Here is a 21,439-nt window from a genome sequence, read left to right as displayed (position 1 = left end):
TGCGCAACAGCTCTCCTTTTAGGAAGAATCGAGAAAATGGTCCAGAAATGGTCGTAGACATTAAAGAAAACCATACACAGCTAGGTGGAAACAAACATTTTCACTAAACGCGCTGTTGTACCGGTTAACCATTTGATTTTCCACCTGAATGAGTAGGGTAAATAAGATCTCCGTGACGCCTTGGCCAATATTTGCTTAACAGACGGATAGCAACTTAGGATCAAGAAGAGAGACTGAAAAAATAAATAAATAAATAAAATAACATTAGACGTTTTAAAGTTTCAAATATTTGCATTATAAAAATAGGCTTTTTGCAGATAGCCTAGGCTATAAAAAAAACGTCAAAACTTGTCTTTCTGCAGTTACTAAAATATATCAAAGATAATTATTTTAAATGTACTAACTAGAGCCCATGTGCATAAGTGTAAAAATATGAATTCTGAGAACTAGCAAACCATAAATAAATGATTTATTGTTATCAATATAGTGGTGCACATTTAAAATATAGCATAAACATTATTCAATTACCTATATTTTATTAATATTATCATTTAGGCTATATTAATATGTAGGCTTTTTATTATATATTGATATTATAAAACTGCCCCGCTCTATGTCAAAGAAATTCCCTCCTTTAGGAAACACCAAGACAGAAACAGAAGCATAATTCTCCTAATTCTTCACTTGAAATATGGGGCAATAATCACGCCAGACACGTCTTGAAAATCGAGGCTAATGTGAGAGCATGGAGTTCCCCTGATATGTTGCATGCATGGCTGTATGAGAACTATTTTCCAGCGTGACGTAGCGCGTCATCTGACCAATCGCTGACGAGCTGAGGCTGATATTAAGAGAAAGTTTACAGTGAGTGAGGGTTACGCCGTTTTTTCATTTTCACTGACATTTCCACTCCAAACGGGATTCAAACGTGACAACACGGCCTGGACTCATGAGATCGTTTTAATTTATTCAATCGCAAGGGCTTGAAACTGCAGGATATTGATCAGAAGTCAGAAATATCCCGGTAAGTTAAGAAATACTGCATGTTTTTCCCACAATCCTCAGTAAAGCAAATGCACGGCATATTTTCATTAGGAAAATACATTATTCTATCTTTAATATACGCATTTCCTTCGGATATGTCACATTTAGACATAGGCCTATATTTCTGCTTTTGAAATTGTTATTTTAATACATTTTCATAACATGTGATGAATTACGTCAATTCATCAGTGCAGATACAGTAGCCTACACACGTTACATCAACACAAAATAAGTTTTTATTACATTAAAAGCACCTTTCCATTTTAAGAACAGTTTTAGGAACGACAGGGAACGCAAATTAACATCAGAATTAAGTAGCAGGCTAAGTGAAAGAACATGTGAAACTAGCTCTCAATTTTTGCCACAGCAATTAGAATTAATTTGTTAACTAAAAAATTATCTTCTTTCCTAATAATAATAATAATTGTGAAATCGGAGGTGCCTTTTCTATTAATATTTTACGTTAAAAAATACATTTTTGTTATTATTATAAAATAATAAACAACAATAAAAGAAAGTAAACAACATAAATAACTAAATCTTATATGAAAAATATCAACTAAAAAAAAACGTTGGTGGTAGGTTAAGTACATTTATTTGGTTCCCAAAATAGCCTATAGATTTATAAAACAATCTGTCAGCCCGTTCGTGACTTTTTTTATTTTGATCGATTCACTCTTTTGTGTTCTCCTGAAGTATGACGTCAGTCCCATTCCCTCCCCTCGTTCTCCTTTTCTAAAAAGTTTCCTGCAGAAGACACAGTGACCACTTTGCCCAAGAGCGAAACGTCTATACGAGATTAGGGATTACTTTTCACGACTTCGTATTAGCAGTTACTAATCTCAATTGGGCTAATTGCTTTGCGTGTAGAATTGCCTTCTGCAGGGTCCGTGTGATGCGGAGGGGTTGTATGGCCTGGAGGCTGATGATGCGCCCTGAATCAGACCACTTCCTAAATACACCTCATTAACACGGAGAGGATTTACAACTGATCTAAATGACAAATCAACAGCCACGGCACAATTACTAAGCTTATAGGGCTTTCTATTTGTCGAGTTAGTATGCAGTGCAGTGTCTTTGCTTCTTTATAATACATTTGAAATAAAAACGAACATATTAAGGTGCGTTAGAGTCATCAGAGGCTGAAACAGATAAGAAGAGCTCATTTGTGGAAACATTTGCAGTAGTAAGAGCGAAACTCTGCACGGCCCATACGGGACAGTGCTGTTCATTATCCGTTCCCATAAGGCCTTTTTAACTCCTTGGCAGCGTCGTTTGTCTCCTGGCTTTTTGTGACACAGTCAGGAACGCAATGGTTCTCAGGAGCTCTTATTCACCTCCTAGATAGTTTATTGATGAGCGTTGGCTTTTTCCTAACTTTGCATACGCCGGGACGTTAATGCAATGGCTATCGTAGGCCTATATATTTTTTTCTTTTCTTAGAAAAAAATATATAGGCTCTAAACCGGCTCCCATAGACTCGGGATTCGTGCTACTACAGCTGAATACGGGCGCGGAGGAGTTGCTATACTGTAAATGATATGATCAATAAGTTATGACAACATATGTTTTTACATTGCTCCTCAAAATAAGTTAAGCAATCGTCAACTTTAAAAAAAAAAAATTACACAAGCTTCAACTAATTTTTCCAGTCAGTTTAATATAGCCTAATTTAAGTTGAAATGACTTAAACATCCAAGCTGACTGTACCTAATTATTTAAGGCAGCAACTTATTTTTTACAGTGATATATATATAGCCTTTATTTACTGAAAACAGTACTTCACAATTTAAATTATTTGCACAGTTTAGGCATAAGTGTAGATTTCTAAACTATTTATAGCAGGCAAATATGAGAACAGATCTGAGTTCGAGACGCAGCGCAAAAAGAATATAGAATTTTAAAACTGGATTTGTCTGTCGATATACAATAATGACACTATCCTACTTTGGAAAGAATGGTTGCTTTATAACAAGCCTTTAAATTAGCAAAAATTCAAAACCTAATATTTATTATCTTGAGCTACATCAAATTCAACCAACCTTACATATTTTTTTATTCTATTTGCATATATCCATATTCTCCAAACCGCTTAGGTCGCGGGCTGTTGCAAACAGAAAGTTGTAAACAGATGTCATCACTATTTGCGACTCCGATTAACGAGCTGTAAAATTAGTGAACAGTGAACAATTTATGGGGCCACGTGGACACTGAGGTAGGCTAACCTCCACGCGCAGATACGGTGCAAAAGCGCGTGAGTGTCAACAAAAGCACGTGGAGAGTGTTTGCGTTTGTTTTAGCCAGTTGCACCAGGGACCATTTGCAAGTGCACTTAATGCACAGAGCAAACAGGTTCTCCTTTTGAATTCGCAGCTGTCAACAGGTTGCTTTCTTTTATCAGTGTCATGGAGGGCCAGATCTCTCAGGACTTAAAAGCCCCATGCAGCAAACAAACAATCAATCAATCAGGAATATACAATAAAAGAGATTTTTGCTGTAACACTTAACAACAGTGTGCACATAATTACGTTCAAATAATTAAGTAGGCCTTCTAACAATTATAGCTATAACAATTATAGTATAAAATCAATTTCCTTTCATTGAAATATTCAATAAAAAGTGATCAGTTGACTTAACTTTAAAAATGTAGGAAACCCGTTGCCTTAAAATTAAGTAAATAAACTTAATGCTTAATCGAAAAAAATTAGTAGGCTAACGTGGAATTGTCAAGTTCACAACTTATTTTTTTCAATTAAGCATTAAGTTTATTTACTTAATAATTTTAAGAAAGTGAACTGCCAAGTTACTTATCACACATTTCGAGGCAAACTTCACTGCAAAAAAAAAAAAAAAAAAAAAATTTTTTAAATAAGTTTCAACATTAGAATAAGAAATAATGTTTTGTTTCGACTTAGTATTCGTGTGCTTGACTGAAAATATTAAGTTCAGTTAACTTTAGTTTAGTTAGGTTGGATATTTAATTTATCTCAACAAATTTTAAGTTGTTGTTATAACTAATTGCAGCAACGTAAAATTAAATAAGTTTTAATTAAATAAATAAGTCTAATTAAAATACATAAGACAAAAGAGACACTAAAATGTAGTTTCTGAGTGAGCTCAAGCCCAGTGGTGAGATTTAAGCAGTGCATCCAACAGAAACAGAATGCTACACCATTGCATAAAGCAATATTGAGTGAGTTTGAGAGGGGGCGCTCGGCATTTGCATGCGCGGAATGATTAGTTGTTTCAAAAGTGGCCTGTTTTCTGTTCTGTGATGGCAAGAGGGTCACTGCTTCTCTCTAATGGGCCAGTAAAGAGCTGCGACTGGGAACAGACAGACTAAATACATCAGTACTATCACCAATCAGGATAGGTGTGTTCAGCTCCGTCTCTCTCTCTCTTTCTCTCTCTCTCTCTCGCGCTCTCTCTCCCTCCATGCGCCTTCACTTTCTCACTCTCTCTCACTCACTCACTCACTACACATGCGAGCACACACACACACACACTCTCAATCCCTGAGCAGTCCTGACATCTTCGCTCACTGTCAATCTGTGTCTCCTTCGCAGGGAATTTCCTTCCAGATAGAGGGACGCTGGAAAAAACTATATTTTAAGAAATTACTATTGGAGATCCATTGTTTCTTTCCCAGTTTCACTATTTTGCTCGGAAGGGCTCAGGCGGTGGAGCAGAATGCCTCAAAAAGGTGAGTGCGCATGCTGAAACTAAAAGTTAGTTGTTCGTGTGGGATCCAGTACTATTTTGCTGGAGTGATCCACCTTATCATTATTATTATTAATATTTATTGACATTAAGATTATTGTTAGGGGTGTTTCCCAAGTCATACAAATAAAAACGTGCTGTTAATAGTTTGTAGGCTAAGTGTAAAACTAAATTAGGCTACTAAATAAAGCTGAACTCTAAGATTATGTTGTATTTATTCGGACTACTTTTTAGGCAGAAAACCGCTTCTGTTCATGTAAATATGTAAATATGTATCTGTGAGAGGAAAGAGTTCGAAGTCACATTAGGCCTGAACAGTGTTTTTTTTTTTTTTTTTTTTTTTTTTGCGGAGCACGGGAACGCACTGACCCGTTGAGGAAAGGTGTCAGAATGATTCATCAGCCGAGTGCCTTCTTAAAGATTTCCCTGAATCTCACGAGGACCTTCTTGTTTATTATTATTTGCATGATATGAATATTCGTATTTAGAGTTTTTGTAATTGGTAAAAAGGAGAGATAATAAAGTTCAATATTTTTTTATTTAATGCGCTGTCAAGACTTTCCACTTTTGGGTTACCATATATATAGCCTAAAAGTAAACATCAGTACATTGCACGAATGAAATGTAATAAATAAAATTATTAGGTAAATAATTTATTTTTTATAAGGCTAATTTAAAACCTTAAACAAACCACCACAGCGGACTCGTTTATTTTAGCATCCAGCAAATATTAACCAGGCCTACTTATAGAGCATTAGGACGCTCAAGTCCTCTTAAACATTCACTAAGTAAATGTAGCTACAAAAACACAAAAGATTTCCCCATCGATGGCAGTATAAGATGATTAGGGCATGTTAATGTCAGATCCTTCAAAACTTCCCACTGCGCTTTTGTACACGTACAGATGCATGTCTGCATGTGAATGATGTTTATGGAGAACACTGTTTCCTGAATAAGCATGTTTAATTAAAGCAATTGTAGTTAAGGATTACACAAACGAAACAAATGCAGATGAGATCCTATTAACCTCATAAACAACAACAACAGCCTGTATAGGACGTTAGATAAATCATTAACGGGAACACGCAGAGTCGCAATTGCATGGAGCGAGTGCGAATTAAAGGAGCACAAAACAATTAACATTTGCTGTGATTAAGAGCTAATAAGGCTGTAAAGGTATTTAGAATTTACCTTCGGGTTGTAGTTTCCAATTTACGTAGGCTAACTTTTTTTTATATATATATTTTTTTTTATAAATATAGCCTAGATATAGATATAGGCCTACGGCACTAAAACAATTTAAAAAAAAATCCACACTTATGAAAATTACAGCTGACAACCTCTTGACACATTATATATATATAGCCTATATAAATAGAATAGAACATGCTGCTCAATTTCTGGGAAATTCATCTAGGACAACTATTACAAAACATTAAACTCACATAATAAATTACTAATAACCAACAATCCAAAATATATATAGGCTATATAAAAAAAAACTACAGTATACCAATCTGACATCTAATTTTTGTAATTCTACTGAATAGTTTAACCGCACTTGGCATGCGTTGAAATAATATATGTAGCCTAGGCCTATAGGCTATAAATATATATATATATATATATATATATATATATATATATATATATATATATATATATATATATTATATAAATATTAACTAATTAAAATTAGACAATTTAATTATGTATATATGAATTAGTTTCTTGTTTGTGGTGGGGAAATTATCAAATGAAAATATAAGTTAAAAGATTAACAAAAAATATATTATTTAGAAACAAATCCACAAAATGTTTTAGGGTAAAAAAACAAAAAAACAAACAAAAAACTTTAGAACACTTAAATGCAAATTTTTAGATTGTATAAATGTACTGATATGTTAAAGTTTATAACACTTCAATTAAATTTAAAATGTTAAACACTTTCAGTCCTTCAACCTTGGGAAGAGAGCGAATGGAAACGGACACACCGGTTTTGTTATTTCAGCGTCGGGAGAGAAAATGAAACGAAAGACTTTCCTTCCCTGGGCCCCTTTTTAGCAATGTCGCTGAATAGATCCTTTATTGCAATTGTTTTTTCCCAATTGAGCACCCTACTGGGCTGTTGCATCCTTTTACAACCCCTAACAACCCACACCCGTTACACAAACACCTACAGATATTTATAACGCGAAATTACTTTTCTATTTCCCCAAACCTCACAAACAGAAACACGCATTGGGGTTCGGGCACCGGGGTCATGGCCGTCAGGAAAGTGACAGTGGATGCTCTCTGTGTGTGTGTGTGTGTGTGTGTGTATGGTCGTCTGGGGGGCAGGGTGCCCTCGGCTCTTTGTATTCGGGCAAGTATTGGTACGTTTGGTGGGAGGTTGTTGCTCTGCTAGTTGCAGAGGCCGAGTTGTGATGGCTGGGTTTGGGTATAGAAGGTAAAAGAGGCGCATTGTTGAGCTCCAGCAGGCTTTGTGAGGATCCTCTCACCCCCTCCAGTTCTCACTTTTCAGAGCACTGATGCGAAGTAGACAGCGTGTGTCACTGTACACTTTTGACGGGAAGATCTAAAGAGGAAGGTTGAACATATTTTACAGACCACCAAGAAATTGAGACGTGAACTCTTCCATTATATATATTAGATTTTACTTTTAGGAGCCTATTTAATACCTAGGCTACCTCAAATCAATTTCTTCTATTTGATGTGCCATAAAATAAAACGGCAGGTGCAAAATGCTGCGTATAATGCTGTACAATTAAAAAACTCTCTATTATATATTAAAAACATGACTCAGTACAAGTCATTCGAACTAATATTACTCTTTTGCTCTATCCTAGGAACGATCTAAATAGTCAGAGGCAAATGAAGGGCTAAATTTTTAAACGGACAGTCAACTTCTGTTACCAGGCAAGTTTTTAAAGCTGAAATTCCTCTAGAAAGGATTATTCCCAAATATTCATCATTTAACCCCCTTGTGCGTTGAGATGCATCGGCCGTAAACGCAACGCCGCAATTGTTGCAAAACTGCAATTAAAAAAAGAAATAAATCTGGATTTCACAACTAACCATATACATTTTCTTTGTCATAAATAGAATACCATAACCAACCCACGTGGGAATCAGGAGTGGCGTCCATGATGCAAAACAGTAAGTGCAATTCTTATTAAGCCACTCGTGTATTTTTTTTTCTCTCCAACGGCTGACTGTTTTCTTTTCATTTACGATTAAACTTTAATTGCCGTGCATGATGGGAAATTATATAATAGGTGCTAAAGTCTGATTTATGGTCAAATGAAGACGCATTAAAAATGCGCATTATATATTTCCCCCCACATAAATGATTTCATGTTAATATTTAAAGGAAAAGCCATAGGAATACAAACCGCATTTTTCATACATGTCGAGTAGCCTATACATTAATGAATGGCTGATGGGGGAGGAGATGTTTATTTCTGCTCGAGTTGGTAACAAATAAATGCAGCTCTGGCTGAATTAATGCAGAAAACTCGCCAACTTCCACAGACAGTTCCCGAAACAGCTAATGCATGAAATGGGACACATGAAATAGTTTGATGATTCCAGGATTTGATTTCAAGATTTTCTGTGCTTGCTTGAGGGGGAAAAAACACGAGTTCTGTTAGTCTGTAAACGGCTCAGTGTCACTTAGATCTTGCATTTGGGTCTGACATACGATAAATGCTTGGATTAGTTCTTTGAGATTATGTAATGTAATCACATATTGTTCAGTCATATGTAAAAATATTTCTGTAGAAAGACAGACCTTAAATAATTAACGGTATAATTTATGTATAGAAAGATAAACTGAGAAATTCGTATTCATGCACTAAAAACTGTTGTTTTAAAACCCAATTTGCCCTGGAGATTTAGGATTGATGTTTAAAATTCACAACATATGTTTCCCCATTAGTAGGGGAGCAATAAAATACAAGTCTCATTATGACTGCCACCAGGCCAGATCTACAGTCCTACACCATGGGGAATTATATGATTATTAAGACTTAACCTTTGAACTGTGAAATGACAGGCGGGGTCATGTTTCTGTGTGATGGTGACATCAATCAAATGGATTCATGGAATCTCCTCCTTACGTTCAAGAGTCTATTAAATCCAACTAATCCAGGAATTACTGAAGACAGAGAGGATGGCAGTGGATTATTCCACTGGATTTGGAGAGATTACCACACGTTTGTTGTGCAGCATCAGTGCTTAAATGAATCAGGTTCATTAAAATTAGCCCGGTTGGATGTGGTATTTAAAATGTAGGGTTTTTTTTTTCACAGTATTATTTCATATAACTGAATCACCAATGAATTTTAAAGGGTCAGATCTGAAAGAAATACCTTCCTTTCACTTTTTTTCCCTCTGTATATTTCAAATTTAGACACTTGCATTTCCCACAATGCTCCAGCAGATGTTGGGTTTGTTACAAACAGTACGACGGACTCAAAAAAAAGAAAGCTTTGTCAGATTTAATATGTTTAGAAACACGCAAGCCCCTGTCCTCGTGCGTTGCTCCTGTAGCTAGAAATAAAAGGAAGCCTCCCTTGAAGGCAACAAGAGCAGAATCCAATTTTTTCTGATATCCAAATGCAGACAGAAAGGGTCGTTTTATCATGCTACTATTTGTCGTGACGATGCGTTTTTCAAAAGCAGAGCAGTGTCATATAAAGTGACAGTCCTGCCACAAGTACTTCAGCTGATCTTTTCAATGAGCCTTCCATGCATGATCCGAGGCGACCTCCGCCTATTTCCAGAAATTAAGCTCAAACTTGACGTGCAGCTAGCTTTATTCTAAAGACAAATGTCAGAGAGGCTCATCATATTTTCCCCCCTCTTCTTCTTCTATATTTGGAGCTTATTTATTGCTTAGGAGCTCGGGCTCCTGCAGTCAGACGAGAGAGGAGCAGAGAGCTAGAGCACACACACACACTCCGGGGAGGCTTTTCGTAGGGATTCGCCTCTGTTTTGTTTTTGTTGCTCGCTTTGAATCGACTTTTCACTGGACTTTCACATCGCATCAAAATACACAGAACTGGTATGCGCTTTTCATATCCTTCTGAGACAGTGCTCACGTTTGCAGTGTCTAATATCGAATTGTTTTGCACATTGTTTTTTTTTTTACGGACACTCCAATGGAAAGCACTGCTGCCGTATGCTTTGCGATAATTGCTCTCTTTCTGTTGTTCCTCAATGGCGATGTGTGCGCTTATTTGTGAGGGATTTGTTAGTCTGGTGTGAATGAGAGTTTCCAAACACTGACGCACGGTCTTGTGGAAAGCTGTTCTCTTGAGGACAATTTGATTATGAAAATTTCAGTTCACTTGAATGGAGATGTTCAGACTCAGAGGTCATTTCATCAGTCGATTCTGTGTGTTTGTTGATTGATTCGAGTCTAGTGCATGACATTCCAGTGTTGATTTGTAGGGCACAATGAGCTGTGTAACAGCATTCAAAACTAGGCGTATAGCTTATTAATGATGGAAAAACGTTATAATTCATTAAAAAAAGTTTCCTTTGCTGGCTCAAGTTGTTTTTGCAGAAAGTTCTTGTTATTGATTACACTGACATGTTATATTGTATAACATGGACATTGCAAATGTAAAAACTCAGCCTTTTTCTCTCTAATCTGACTCGGGTCGTCAGTAACGCCGATCAAAGAGAAGCTCCAAGAAGTGGAGCTTTATTCTGGACAATGGGACACCACCCATTGAGGGAATGTTTTCGAGGGGGAAAGACGAGCCAATTTGTTATGTCTCCATGTGCCACAGGTCACAGTGGCGTCAACCAGCTCGGCGGGGTTTTTGTGAACGGCAGACCGTTACCGGACTCCACCAGACAGAAGATCGTGGAACTCGCTCACAGCGGAGCGCGACCCTGCGACATCTCCAGGATTTTGCAGGTGACCCTGAAGCCCATTAGTACATCCAACAAGCTTTACGGGACCTAGTGAAATAATTATAAAGTCATATCATGGTCACACAATGTCCATGTTACAAATAGTACAGCTGAATAAAATTAATTACAGCAATAACAATAATAAAAATAAAAAAAATATTCAAGATGCTGACCATTTGTATTGCTGAAGCAAACACTCATGTAAAGTGTGACTAATTAGCTCTCAAAACTTTTAAACGTAATGAAATCATCCTAGCAATTTTAAGGCGTATTTTCTGTGTTCATAGACCCATGATGATGCAAAAGTCCAACTGGACAATAAGAACGTAAGCGTATAATTGTTTGAAGTACATTACTTTATTTCAATTTAGTCTTAAATAATGTATGTGAATTGTGTATATTGCTGTCCATTCAGGTGTCGAATGGGTGCGTGAGCAAGATTCTGGGCAGATATTATGAGACCGGCTCCATCCGACCTCGAGCCATCGGAGGCAGCAAACCGAGAGTAGCGACGCCTGAAGTGGTCGGGAAAATAGCACAGTACAAGAGGGAGTGTCCCTCTATCTTTGCCTGGGAAATTCGTGACAGACTACTGTCTGAGGGGGTGTGCACCAACGATAACATACCGAGCGTAAGTGCAAATTATGATTCATCTGCATCATTTGATTGTGCAAACGTCATTATGCACTTCTTATAAACCACATTTCTTAATGGGTGAATAAGAATGCATTTTTTAATACATGTATTCTTGCAATTGCAATGCAATTTTGCTAATTATTTCGCATTTATCCAAATTGCTCAAATGTATGGGTATAAACACAAATGGCATTTATGGACGGAGCTATGATGGAACAGAATGAAATAAAATGGCATTTTATGGCTGATGCATTAAAACAGTAATTGACTGACTGCCTTCTTCATACCTTTCAGGTGTCGTCGATAAATCGAGTCCTACGCAACCTGGCTAGCGAAAAGCAACAGATGGGTGCAGATGGCATGTACGACAAGCTGAGAATGCTCAACGGGCAGACCGGCACGTGGGGCACGCGCCCGGGATGGTACCCTGGTACGTCTGTGCCAGGACAACCAAATCAAGGTGAGACAGTCTAAAAGTAATAAGAGCATCACTGTCATGAGCAAAATTAGAATAACAACAACATAAAAGGCACAGCAACAACAAAACAACTGAAGCAAAAAAATAATAAAAATAAATAAAAATAATATATATATATATATATATATATATATATATATATATATATATATATATATATATATATATATATAATAACGATAATAATAATATATATATATATATATATATATATATATATATATATATATATATATATATAAAGATTTTAAAATATGTTAATATTTTTCATTATAAAAAATTATATTATATATTATTATTATCCCATTTTCTTATTATAATATTCATACTGAAATTATACGGAAATATACAAGTAGGCTGTCATGAGCAAAATTAGAATAACAACAACATAAAGGCACATCAACAACAAAACAACTGAAGCAAGAAAAAATAAAATAAACAAAATAATTATATATATATATATATTTAATAATAATATTATATATATATATATATATATATATATATATATATATATATATATATATAAAGATTTTAAAATATGTTAATATTTTTCATTATAAAAAGTTATATTATTATTATTATCCCATTTTCTTATTATAATATTCATACTGAAATTATACGAAAATATACAAGTATACTATATATTCAATTATTATTTAAAAATATTAAATTAAAAAAGTATACTATTCAGTGTATCTATATGTAGTATATAAGAATGTACATATTCTGTACATATTTTATATTATTTTGAACTTAACAAAAATTCTGCAGTATTTTATTCGTTTATTTGTCCTGAAAAAGTGTAGGAAATCTCTTGCAGTCATTAGGTCTATGTGTCAAATCATCCGGAGATGCATTAGATGAATATACAGAATCTGGAATTGCGTGCCATTGACATGCTTGGATGAGAAAAGGCCACTCATTAATTGAGAAGTTAGTGCTAATTAATCGCTCATCTCAATACGGCTTCTGTCTGGGTCTTGGATCTGCGTGACTAGGAACAGGGTTTTCGGCGGAGGTGTCCATGCGGTACCACCTGCCCCCTCCCCCCTCGACATCATTTGCACCCCATGGGGAGTGAGAGAAAAGCACTGTGTGTCCCGGGACAAAAGATGTTTCTGTCACATGCAAGAATTTGTGACGGGCACAGCTCGGTCTCTCTGTAATTGCTCATTAGAGGTTGTTTTTTTTGGTTGTTTTTTTTTTTTTTTTGAGGGAGAGAAAGAACATCCACAGGCTTTTGGTTAGAGGAGACAATGATAAAAAGTTTAGTTGATGAATAGTTAGTTTCTAATCAGGTTGATGAATCCTGCGTGTGGATATTCACAGTATCACAAACACTATCTGATAGCATTGATATTAAATGAAGAATAATGCAAGCGATCTTTTAATGTATTTGTGTTGCTTAAAGGGATAATACACCTTTAAAATGAAAATGCTCACTCTCATGTCTTTATGCTTTAAAGACTTAGTATAGGTTCAGAAGACTTGGAGTTTAGCGCACAAGTATATGGACTATATACTATTTTTGGAGCTTAAATGGCATTATTATGAACTGACATTGAATGTTTTCTTATACTTTTAAAACAACAGCATACAAGTTAGAAATGACAATGAGCAGTTTTCTCGTTTCACATTTACTGTTGCTTTAATAGCCTGGGGAGATTCTGGTCAGATTGGAGAGACTTTTCCAACCCATCCTAACTAAGCAAGCAAAGGTCTTTCAATGGTCATCTCCTGTTGAACGTATAAATCCTAACTGGCGTTTAACAGGGCAGGCCTGGGGTTCTTTGATTAATGACAGTGGTGTGTAGAGGTTAACATACTGAACTGAAAGGTCTGTTGACTAGATCCTTGTGTTATACAATGCTGAGCACTGCATGCCTCTTTTTGTTGTTCCTTTCCAATTGTGCCCTCGGGAGAATTTGAGCCTGACGAAAAAGGCCTGGCAGCCCATCTCTGTCTGCACAGTTTAATGGTTCCCCTCATTCTTCTGGTGGTATTGTGTCATTGAGAAAAGCAGCTCTCTATTCAAGTGTTGGTGGTCACCTCAATAGGTCCCTGGACACCCATACGGTGAATAGCACTAAGAATCCCTATACATAATATGTGCTGTGTATGAAAACATCCAAGGGAACCTGAGGATGATTCAATGCGTTTCTTTTGGTACTTTGTTACGGAACTATGGAGATAATGCTGACAATTCTTGCCTCAAGTCTTGGGGTGTATTCACACCAAATGCTAATTTTCCATCGGAAATAAGTCTGAAATATTATATTAATTATATTATATTATTATATTATATTACATTATACAAAATCATTTTTATTTTATTTATTTATATTTTGTATACGCATATATATATATATATATATATATATACACACACTCAACTAAAGGATTATTAGGAACACCTGTCCAATTTCTAATTAATGCAATTATCTAATCAACCAATCACATGGCAGTTGCTTCAATGCATTTAGGGGTGTGGTCCTGGTCAAGACAATCTCCTGAACTCCAAACTGAATGTCAGAATGGTAAAGAAAGGTGATTTAAGCAATTTTGAGCGTGGCATGGTTGTTGGTGCCAGACGGGCCAGTCTGAGTATTTCACAATCTGCTCAGTTACTGGGATTTTCACGCACAACCATTTCTAGGGTTTACAAAGAATGGTGTGAAAAGGGAAAAACATCCAGTATGCGGCAGTCCTGTGGTCGAAAATGCCTTGTTGATGCTAGAGGTCAGAGGAGAATGGGCCGACTGATTCAAGCTGATAGAAGAGCAACTTTGACTGAAATAACCACTCGTTACAACCGAGGTATGCAGCAAAGCATTTGTGAAGCCACGACACGCACAACCTTGAGGCGGATGGGCTACAACAGCAGAAGACCCCACCGGGTACCACTCATCTCCACTACAAATAGGAAAAAGAGGCTACAATTTGCGCAAGCTCACCAAAATTGGACAGTTGAAGACTGGTCTGATGAGTCTCGATTTCTGTTGAGACATTCAGATGGTAGAGTCAGAATTTGGCGTAAACAGAATGAGAACATGGATCCATCATGCCTTGTTACCACTGTGCAGGCTGGTGGTGGTGGTGTAATGGTGTGGGGGATGTTTTCTTGGCACACTTTAGGCCCCTTAGTGCCAATTGGGCATCGTTTAAATGCCACGGCCTACCTGAGCATTGTTTCTGACCATGTCCATCCCTTTATGACCACCATGTACCCATCCTCTGATGGCTACTTCCAGCAGGATAATGCACCATGTCACAAAGCTCGAATTATTTCAAATTGGTTTCTTGAACATGACAATGAGTTCACTGTACTAAAATGGCCCCCACAGTCACCAGATCTCAACCCAATAGAGCATCTTTGGGATGTGCTGGAAACGGGAGCTTCGTGCCCTGGATGTGCATCCCACAAATCTCCATCAACTGCAAGATGCTATCCTATCAATATGGGCCAACATTTCTAAAGAATGCTTTCAGCACCTTGTTGAATCAATGCCACGTAGAATTAAGGCAGTTCTGAAGGCGAAAGGGGGTCAAACACAGTATTAGTATGGTGTTCCTAATAATCCTTTAGGTGAGTGTATGTATGTATTAGTATGGTGTTCCTAATAATCCTTTAGGTGAGTGTATGTATGTATATATATATATATATATATATATATATATATATATATATATATAAAATGATTTGAATGCATACAAAATATGACTAATAATAAAATAAATAAAATGAATTTATTTTGTATTTTTTAATATACTACATTATAAAATACAGAATAACACAATTTAATTATATATATATATATATATATATATATATATATATATATATATATATATATATATATATATAAAAATAATATAGGCTATATATAATGATTTGAATGCAATCAAAATATAAATGTATTAGATTGCAATAATAAATAAATAAATAAATAAATACTTTGCAAATGTATATTTTTTTTGTCAATTCATTTCACATGCAACTCAGTGTTGTTATTACTAAAACTGAATTAAAATAAGGCTAAAATAAAATAAAATGAACGAAAAACTTAAAACTGAATAAACTTATACTTTGATTAGAAATGTTGCTTTGACAACTATCTTTAATAAATAAGTTGAAGTACTAAAATGACTAAAAATTGAAAAGAAAAGAGAATATTTATATATATATATATATATATATATATATATATATAATAAAGGTATATAGAAATTAAAAACAAAAAATAATAAAAAATAAAAATGACAACAATATGCACATAACAAAATTACTCAAACTTAAGCTAGAAATAAAAATTTAAATATAAAAATAAAAGCGAATTCAAAATGTTATTAAATGCTATATTATATACATAATACAAAAATAACACTGATGCAACTCAAGGTAATGCAAAAAGTGGTTTGCGTGATAATTCTACAATTTTCACCCTCTTTATTTTGCAGATGGTTGCCAGCAACCGGACAACAGTGGCGAGAACACTAACTCCATCAGCTCAAATGGCGAGGACTCCGACGAGACTCAAATGCGGCTGCAATTGAAACGAAAACTGCAAAGGAACAGAACGTCGTTCACTCAGGAGCAGATCGAAGCCCTGGAGAAAGGTATGCATCAAGTGTAAGAATCACGTCTCCCATATCCTGCTGAGGTTCAAAGCATAACCTTTGTTTTCACATCGGTTTTAGAGTTTGAAAGAACCCACTATCCAGATGTTTTCGCAAGAGAAAGACTTGCAGCAAAAATTGACCTTCCAGAAGCTAGAATACAGGTGAGAATATGGTAATAGTTCAATTTTAATACCATACCATAACTAATGCACGTTCACCATCACTACTGTCTACGTCTATGCTGACCTTCTCTGTGCCTGCAGGTATGGTTCTCAAACAGAAGAGCGAAATGGAGGAGGGAAGAGAAGCTGAGGAACCAGCGAAGACAAGCCAGCAATTCCTCCAGTCACATTCCCATCAGTAGCAGTTTCAACTCGAGCGTCTACCAGGCAATGCCACAACCCACCACTCCTGGTAAATGGCAACCTAAATTCTTGAGGATTACATATAAGGCATAATGTCTTCACACCAAGTCCAAACTGCATGAATTTAGCAGAAGAACATCGTTTTGGTTGTGCTTAGGCTCTGTGTGACTGTGCGGATGAATATGGTTCTTTCGCCTAACTAAACAGAGAGAGATTATCCACTGCTCATAAATCATTCAATACTAGGCTTAAGCGATATAACCAGTTTAGATGGAAAGGATCTCAAGCTGACTGGATGAAGATGTTACATTAGCTTTACCCATTAATAGACACGGTACTTCCAGCACAGCGCTACAACAACCATAATGAAATGACCCTTCACAACACATAATACTTTACCATGAACTCTGTTAGAGAGCGACAATTATCTATTCAATGAATTACCTTACTCACCTGTTCTTGCAGTCTCTGAAAAGCCAAGCTAATGTTGATTCTTGTTTTATTACGAGCTCTGTCGTTCTCTTTTTGCCATTTTTTTTTTAACTGGTGATTCCCCGGAGGTTTAAGATTTAGCTGCTCTATGCCAACATTTCTCGTTCATTGTTACAACTATCCTCTGCCACTCCCACACCATACACACGTCAAAGTAATTATGAATATGACGAGACATGCAAGGGCGAATTATGTCTGCACGCAATTTCCAGCAAAAACCATCCCGCTATATCTAAAATATAAACACGTATAACAGGTTTACCACAGTGAAAACACGTTTTGGAAGAAGGATTGATGATTTATTGACTCAATTTAGTCAATTTTGAATAAAAAAAGTTACAGTGTACCTTTAAAAAACTTAAACTAAACAAAAATTTGGTTTTGAGTTTAAGTTGAAGCACTTAAATTGTTAACTGGAAATAAATAAAAACTAAAACTGAAATAAAAATAAACCAAAATAGCAATATAAAAAATTAAAAACGAATAAAATGGCAAAAGCACATAAAAAAAATGACAAAAAATTAAACCTTTTCTTTTTTCTTTTTTTCCCAGTGTCCTTCACAGCAGGGTCAATGCTGGGCCGCCCAGACACGGCTCTGACCAACACGTACGCGGGTTTGCCTCCGATGCCCAGCTTCACAATGTCTAACAACCTGCCTATGCAAGTGAGTAGCATCATGAACAACCGTTTCCTCCTCTACCCTTGATAACTGGATTAATGTGCTGTGTGTGATGCTTCCTTAAGTGTCTCTCATTCCATCACCCAAGTCAAACTCAAATTTAACCCAAACTCCTCTGTGTTATAGAAACTACAGTTGTGCCTGTAGATATAACTAAAGCTATATATTTATATACATATATTCTTGTTTTTTATAGCCAAGCCAGACATCTTCCTATTCCTGCATGTTGCCCACCAGTCCGTCTGTGAATGGGCGAAGCTACGACACATACACACCCCCTCATATGCAGGCACACATGAACAGCCAAACAATGGCAACTTCTGGTACCGCCTCAACAGGTAGGCAGAATAAGTTCATTGTGCGATTAACAAACTCACCCTATAGCACATTTATGCTACCGTTCATAAGTTTGGGGTCAGTAAGGTTTTTGTTTTGAAAGAAATTAATACTTTTATACAGCAAAGATGCATTAAATTGCATTAAAGACGTTTATACTGTATTTCTATTTCAAATAAATGTTCTTTTGAACTTTCCATTTGTCAAGGAATCATGGTCTCCACAAAAATATTAGGCAGCACAACTGTTTTCAACATTGATAATAATAATAATAAATGTTTCTTGAGCATCAAATCAGCATATCAGAATGATCATGTGACAGGAGTAATGATGCCGAAAATTCAGCTTTGACGTCACAGAAATAAATTACATTTGAAAATATATTCAAATAGAAAACTGATATTTTAAATTGTAATAATATTTCACAATATTACTGTTTTTACTGTATTTGTGATCAAATAAATGCAGCCTTGGTGAGCATACAAGACTTTCAAAAACTTTTGAACGGTAGCGTATATGCATACACTCTTTTACCAGTTTGTTCACAGTTGTGTATATGTATTGTCTGATTGTTCTGTTTACTTTTAAAGGCATGATTTTGTGTATCTAAAAATGTGTTTCTTTGTTCCTCACCCATTTATGTAACATTTTTGTTTTGTTTTTAGCATTAACACTTTAAAAAAAGACCTTTTCAATGTCTAATCATTTGTGACGATCCATTGTCCTTCTCAATCTATACAAATTCGCGCACAACACCAAAGCTTAAAGTTTGCAAAGGAACGTGTTTTTGACCTACATTCTCTCTCTATTCCTAGGACTCATCTCCCCTGGAGTATCTGTCCCTGTCCAAGTTCCCGGAACTGAGCCAGACATGTCTCAGTACTGGTCAAGATTACAGTAAAGAAAAGAGTTACTTCGCCCTTTGACTTCCACACAGAGACTAAGAGAGAACCTGGACCTCTGCAGCAGTATTTTCACAAACACACAGACAGACACACACAAGCAAAGACGAGGACGAGACGGCGTGTGGTCTCTTTCCACAGTCGGAAAAAACTTCACGGCACTACCTTTAGGAGGAAAAAACGGACACTAGAGAGACTTGAACGGAACAAAACGCAACAAACCTCTGCTACATCCACGTTTTTTTTTTCGAACTTCATTTTTTTGTTATATTTGTACATTGGCATTTCTATGTAAAGAGGAAAAGACAATTTAACAGCCAAAAGATATGTTGGTCTCGCATCCATTTGAAATGGCGGAGAACAGAACAATATATTGTGACTGTTTTCTACTGAGCTAATATCAGGATTATGGATCAGACTTCATACAGGCCCATATCAAACCAGTGAAGCAGAAACACACCAAGAGGAGGAGCCCATTCATGCGCCCACTAGATATTTTCACTTTGGGAGAGTTGCCGGCTATAAGGACGGACGAGGCTCAAATCAACCCACAACGGCTTCAGTTGATGACACTATTGTATCTACTAAAGGAACAACAGCCATTATGTAAATTACTGAGTACTTTATGATTATGTATAAGGGTTTGGAGATAACTAACTGATTCTGAGGCCGTTTGCGCTTGATAACTTATAATTGTGACGTCAGATGATTGGGATTTTATAGTACGGTAGACTTTGGCATCAACGTAACATTCATCCATTCTGCTACTGTCCAATTGTGAGTATTTGTTTTCCCTCTTGGAATTATCGCGGAACATAAATATATTGTTATCTGTATTGCCCCGAGAAAAATAAAACTAATTGTTTTATACAGATTTTCATGCATTGTTAAAAAAAAGGCAAACATTTCTTTAGGTCAGGTACAAGTTGTCTATTAGGTATAGCTGTATTATAGTGTCCTACGGTCAAATAATTTTGTGAGACTAGAAATATTTAATTCCAATAATTATGATTAAAAATGCTTGACAGAGTTTTTTAAAAAAACGTAAGTGTTTGGCAGTTGTTTACAAGTACATATCAGACTTAAACCATTGTTGATTGTAAAAACAGACCAAAGCCTTTGTATTTCATCTATTACACAACAATCTTAATCTTCTCTCTTTTTTTTATTGTTAGTCTTGTGTTGCTACATTTTGTAAAGGAAAAAAAACGTCGTTTTACATTCTAGTACACTGGCTTCAAGTATACCTGACTGCGGCTTAATCACGCAGTCCTTTATTTATGATCGACAAACATTTGTGGTTTGAAAAAACATGTTGACATCTCTTGAATTCTGCGTTTTTGTTGTGTACCTGAAACATGAACACTTGTAATGGTTTTAGTGTCAGAGCAATGCTTTGGAAAGCGAAAAGGTCTACCCTGTCTTGCAGATATTTCAATTTAATTTTATTTAAAAGCTTTCTAAATGTATTTTGTGAAAACTATTAAAACATTTTGTACAGTATCTGTTTCCGAATTTCCTTTTAATATAAAGCACTCCTAATGAAAACGATGCATCGTTTTCAAAAGTATTAGTTATAATTGAAAAACATGACCACAAACTTCCCATTTAAAGACACACCAGCATGTCAAAACCCCTCTCTTCTCTCCACATACCTCATAACCACCAAAGAGCTCGTGAACAAAGGCACCAGCCGACTCCACACAACTCAGACATCACAAAAACACACCACAATAGAAAAGGCCTATGCCATTCAGCACTGCCAGCTCTTGTTTTGGTAGAGTTACGATGGTCTAAAAGGAAGGGAAAAAAAGCGAGCGCGCGTGGGGGGAGGAGAGAGGGGGAAGAAACGAGAAGAATAAAGCGGTCCGAGCGAGCTCAGGGTGAGCGGAGGGAGAGATGAAGCGATTGTGTGGCAGAATGAGTTATTTTGCTTCACTTGCTGTCTTAGCGGGAGGGCCGAGGGGAGAGACACGGAGAGAAAGTGTCCGCGTGGAAGGGTTTTTGGGGGTGGTAGGTCGGTCCTGACGTTAGTTGGGTCAGGTAGTGGCCCATGGGACGTCAGGACAGCTCTAGACTCTCTCAAACGCACCTACAAAGACAGCAATGGAAAGAGAAAAGGATGGAGAAATCTTGAATCACAACTAAAGCCAAGTTATACTTGGACAAAACTGTGATATTTCACTATCAAAAAGAGTATCAGTCTTATTACCTTGTGCATGCAGTTATGAGCTC

General features: G+C 36.2%; 1 protein-coding gene across 13 annotated transcripts; it reads left to right on the top strand.

Moving 5' to 3' along the window:
• The first annotated feature begins 872 nt into the window (after positions 1 to 872).
• Positions 873 to 20,707, top strand: pax6b (paired box 6b). 13 transcript variants are annotated; one of them, XM_084110308.1, is made up of 14 exons: positions 873 to 1,024; positions 4,611 to 4,747; positions 7,614 to 7,683; positions 7,870 to 7,923; positions 10,566 to 10,696; positions 10,980 to 11,018; positions 11,108 to 11,323; positions 11,623 to 11,788; positions 16,268 to 16,426; positions 16,508 to 16,590; positions 16,693 to 16,843; positions 17,839 to 17,951; positions 18,163 to 18,304; positions 19,118 to 20,707. In XM_084110308.1, exons 4-14 carry the CDS (start codon positions 7,911 to 7,913, stop codon positions 19,201 to 19,203), a joined length of 1,299 nt encoding a protein of 432 aa, XP_083966434.1. In that variant the 5' UTR covers positions 873 to 1,024; positions 4,611 to 4,747; positions 7,614 to 7,683; positions 7,870 to 7,910; the 3' UTR covers positions 19,204 to 20,707. The 13 variants fall into 13 exon arrangements, with proteins under 13 accessions (XP_083966434.1, XP_083966436.1, XP_083966430.1 ...); XM_084110310.1 differs by lacking the exon at positions 10,980 to 11,018; XM_084110304.1 differs by lacking the exon at positions 7,614 to 7,683 and having other exon boundaries at positions 878 to 1,024.
• The last annotated feature ends 732 nt before the right edge of the window (positions 20,708 to 21,439 follow it).

This window comes from Abramis brama (assembly GCF_963993115.1).
Source record: "Abramis brama genome assembly, chromosome: 3".
NCBI lineage: Eukaryota > Metazoa > Chordata > Actinopteri > Cypriniformes > Leuciscidae > Abramis > Abramis brama.
The sequence above is the reverse complement of the archived record's forward strand: the minus strand, read 5'-3'. Positions and strand labels throughout refer to the sequence as shown.

Bases quoted from the DNA above. Each gene is read 5' to 3' on its own strand.
- pax6b (XM_084110304.1), top strand. The intron at 11,324-11,622 runs GTAAGTGCAAAT...CATACCTTTCAG, and splicing joins CCAACGATAACATACCGAGC to GTGTCGTCGATAAATCGAGT. The intron at 18,305-19,117 runs GTAGGCAGAATA...CTCTATTCCTAG, and splicing joins TTCTGGTACCGCCTCAACAG to GACTCATCTCCCCTGGAGTA.